The sequence below is a fragment of the Austrofundulus limnaeus genome, unplaced genomic scaffold (assembly GCF_001266775.1).
Source record: "Austrofundulus limnaeus strain Quisiro unplaced genomic scaffold, Austrofundulus_limnaeus-1.0 Scaffold3300, whole genome shotgun sequence".
NCBI lineage: Eukaryota > Metazoa > Chordata > Actinopteri > Cyprinodontiformes > Rivulidae > Austrofundulus > Austrofundulus limnaeus.
In genome coordinates this window covers 1,418-2,459 of record NW_013955702.1, presented here as the reverse complement: position 1 = coordinate 2,459, position 1,042 = coordinate 1,418, and the positions used below count along the sequence as shown (strand labels likewise).

Sequence of the window (1,042 nt, the reverse complement as noted above, 5' to 3'; positions counted from 1 at the left end):
GAATAATTGATTAATAATTAATAATTATTGGTTCTGTTCAGAAACAAAAAGGAGCTGAAAAATAAAATAAAAACAGAAAAAAATAAACTTTTCCCGCGGCTTCAAATAAAAACAGTGAAGAACCAGAACCAGAACCAGAACCAGGACCAGGACCAGAAGCAGGTCCAGAGGGGACCGGCCGGACCTGCTGGGTCAGAACCCCGCGGCTCACCTTGGAAGCGGTGACCCAGGAACCGGTTCCGGAGGACCCAGGGGTAGAAGCTCAGCGGGTCCCGGTGCTGCGGACTGAAGAAGCTCTGGGCCGGGATCTGCAGCGGGTGCAGCGGGAGCCCGCCCGGGCCCGGACCTGGACCCGGACCCTGCGCGTGTGTCCCGGGCTCCTGCAGAACCACGTCCGGACCCGAACAGAACAAAGTCCTGGTGCTGCTCCCCTGGAAGCAGGAGCCGAAGAGCCCCGCGGAGACCGGGTGCAGGGAGTCCGGGAAGCGGAGCGCCGTGGGCCGGATGGGCTCATCTCCGGAACCAGAACCGCTGCCGGACCCGTCCTTCCCGACCAGAGCCTCGATGGTGAAACATTTCTTGTTGCTGTTCTGGAACATGTTCAGGACCAGGACCAGGACCTGAGACCGGCAGGGACAGGGGCAAACTTCTCACTGATTCGGGTCCAGTCGGTCCAGTTCTTCGGGACTCGGGGAGCTTCAGAACCCCAGTCCCCCCATACCTGTCCCCGGGAGTCCACCTGAGCGCAGCCGCGTGCCTAAAGCCTCCTGCGGGTCCTGGATCTCCTCACCGCTGCGGGACTAAAACTTGTTCCGGATCCGGGTCCAGGTCCAGGTTCAGGTCCAGGTGACGCGCGGATCCTCCTCGGATCAGGGACTCTGATGGTTCCGGTCTGGGACCAGTGGATTCCTCCTCGCGCCTCCTGCTGGAGTCTGATCCGAACCCAGAGGGTCCGACAGTCCGGTACCTGCCCGGCCCTGCTGAGGTGTGCTGCGCATGCGCAGAGCGAGGAGGAGGAGGAAGAGGAGGAGGAGGAGGAGGA

General features: G+C 60.8%; 1 protein-coding gene across 1 annotated transcript in view; it reads right to left on the bottom strand.

The window, feature by feature from the left end:
• emx3 (empty spiracles homeobox 3) overlaps positions 1-1,031 on the bottom strand; it is a gene marked incomplete in the record, with an annotated part of 7,626 nt that extends 6,595 nt beyond the window's left edge. The window contains 1 exon segment of the mRNA XM_014000562.1: positions 212-1,031. Within this exon segment, the coding sequence (XP_013856016.1) occupies positions 212-599 (388 nt within the window).
• Between the last annotated feature and the right edge of the window lie 11 nt (positions 1,032-1,042).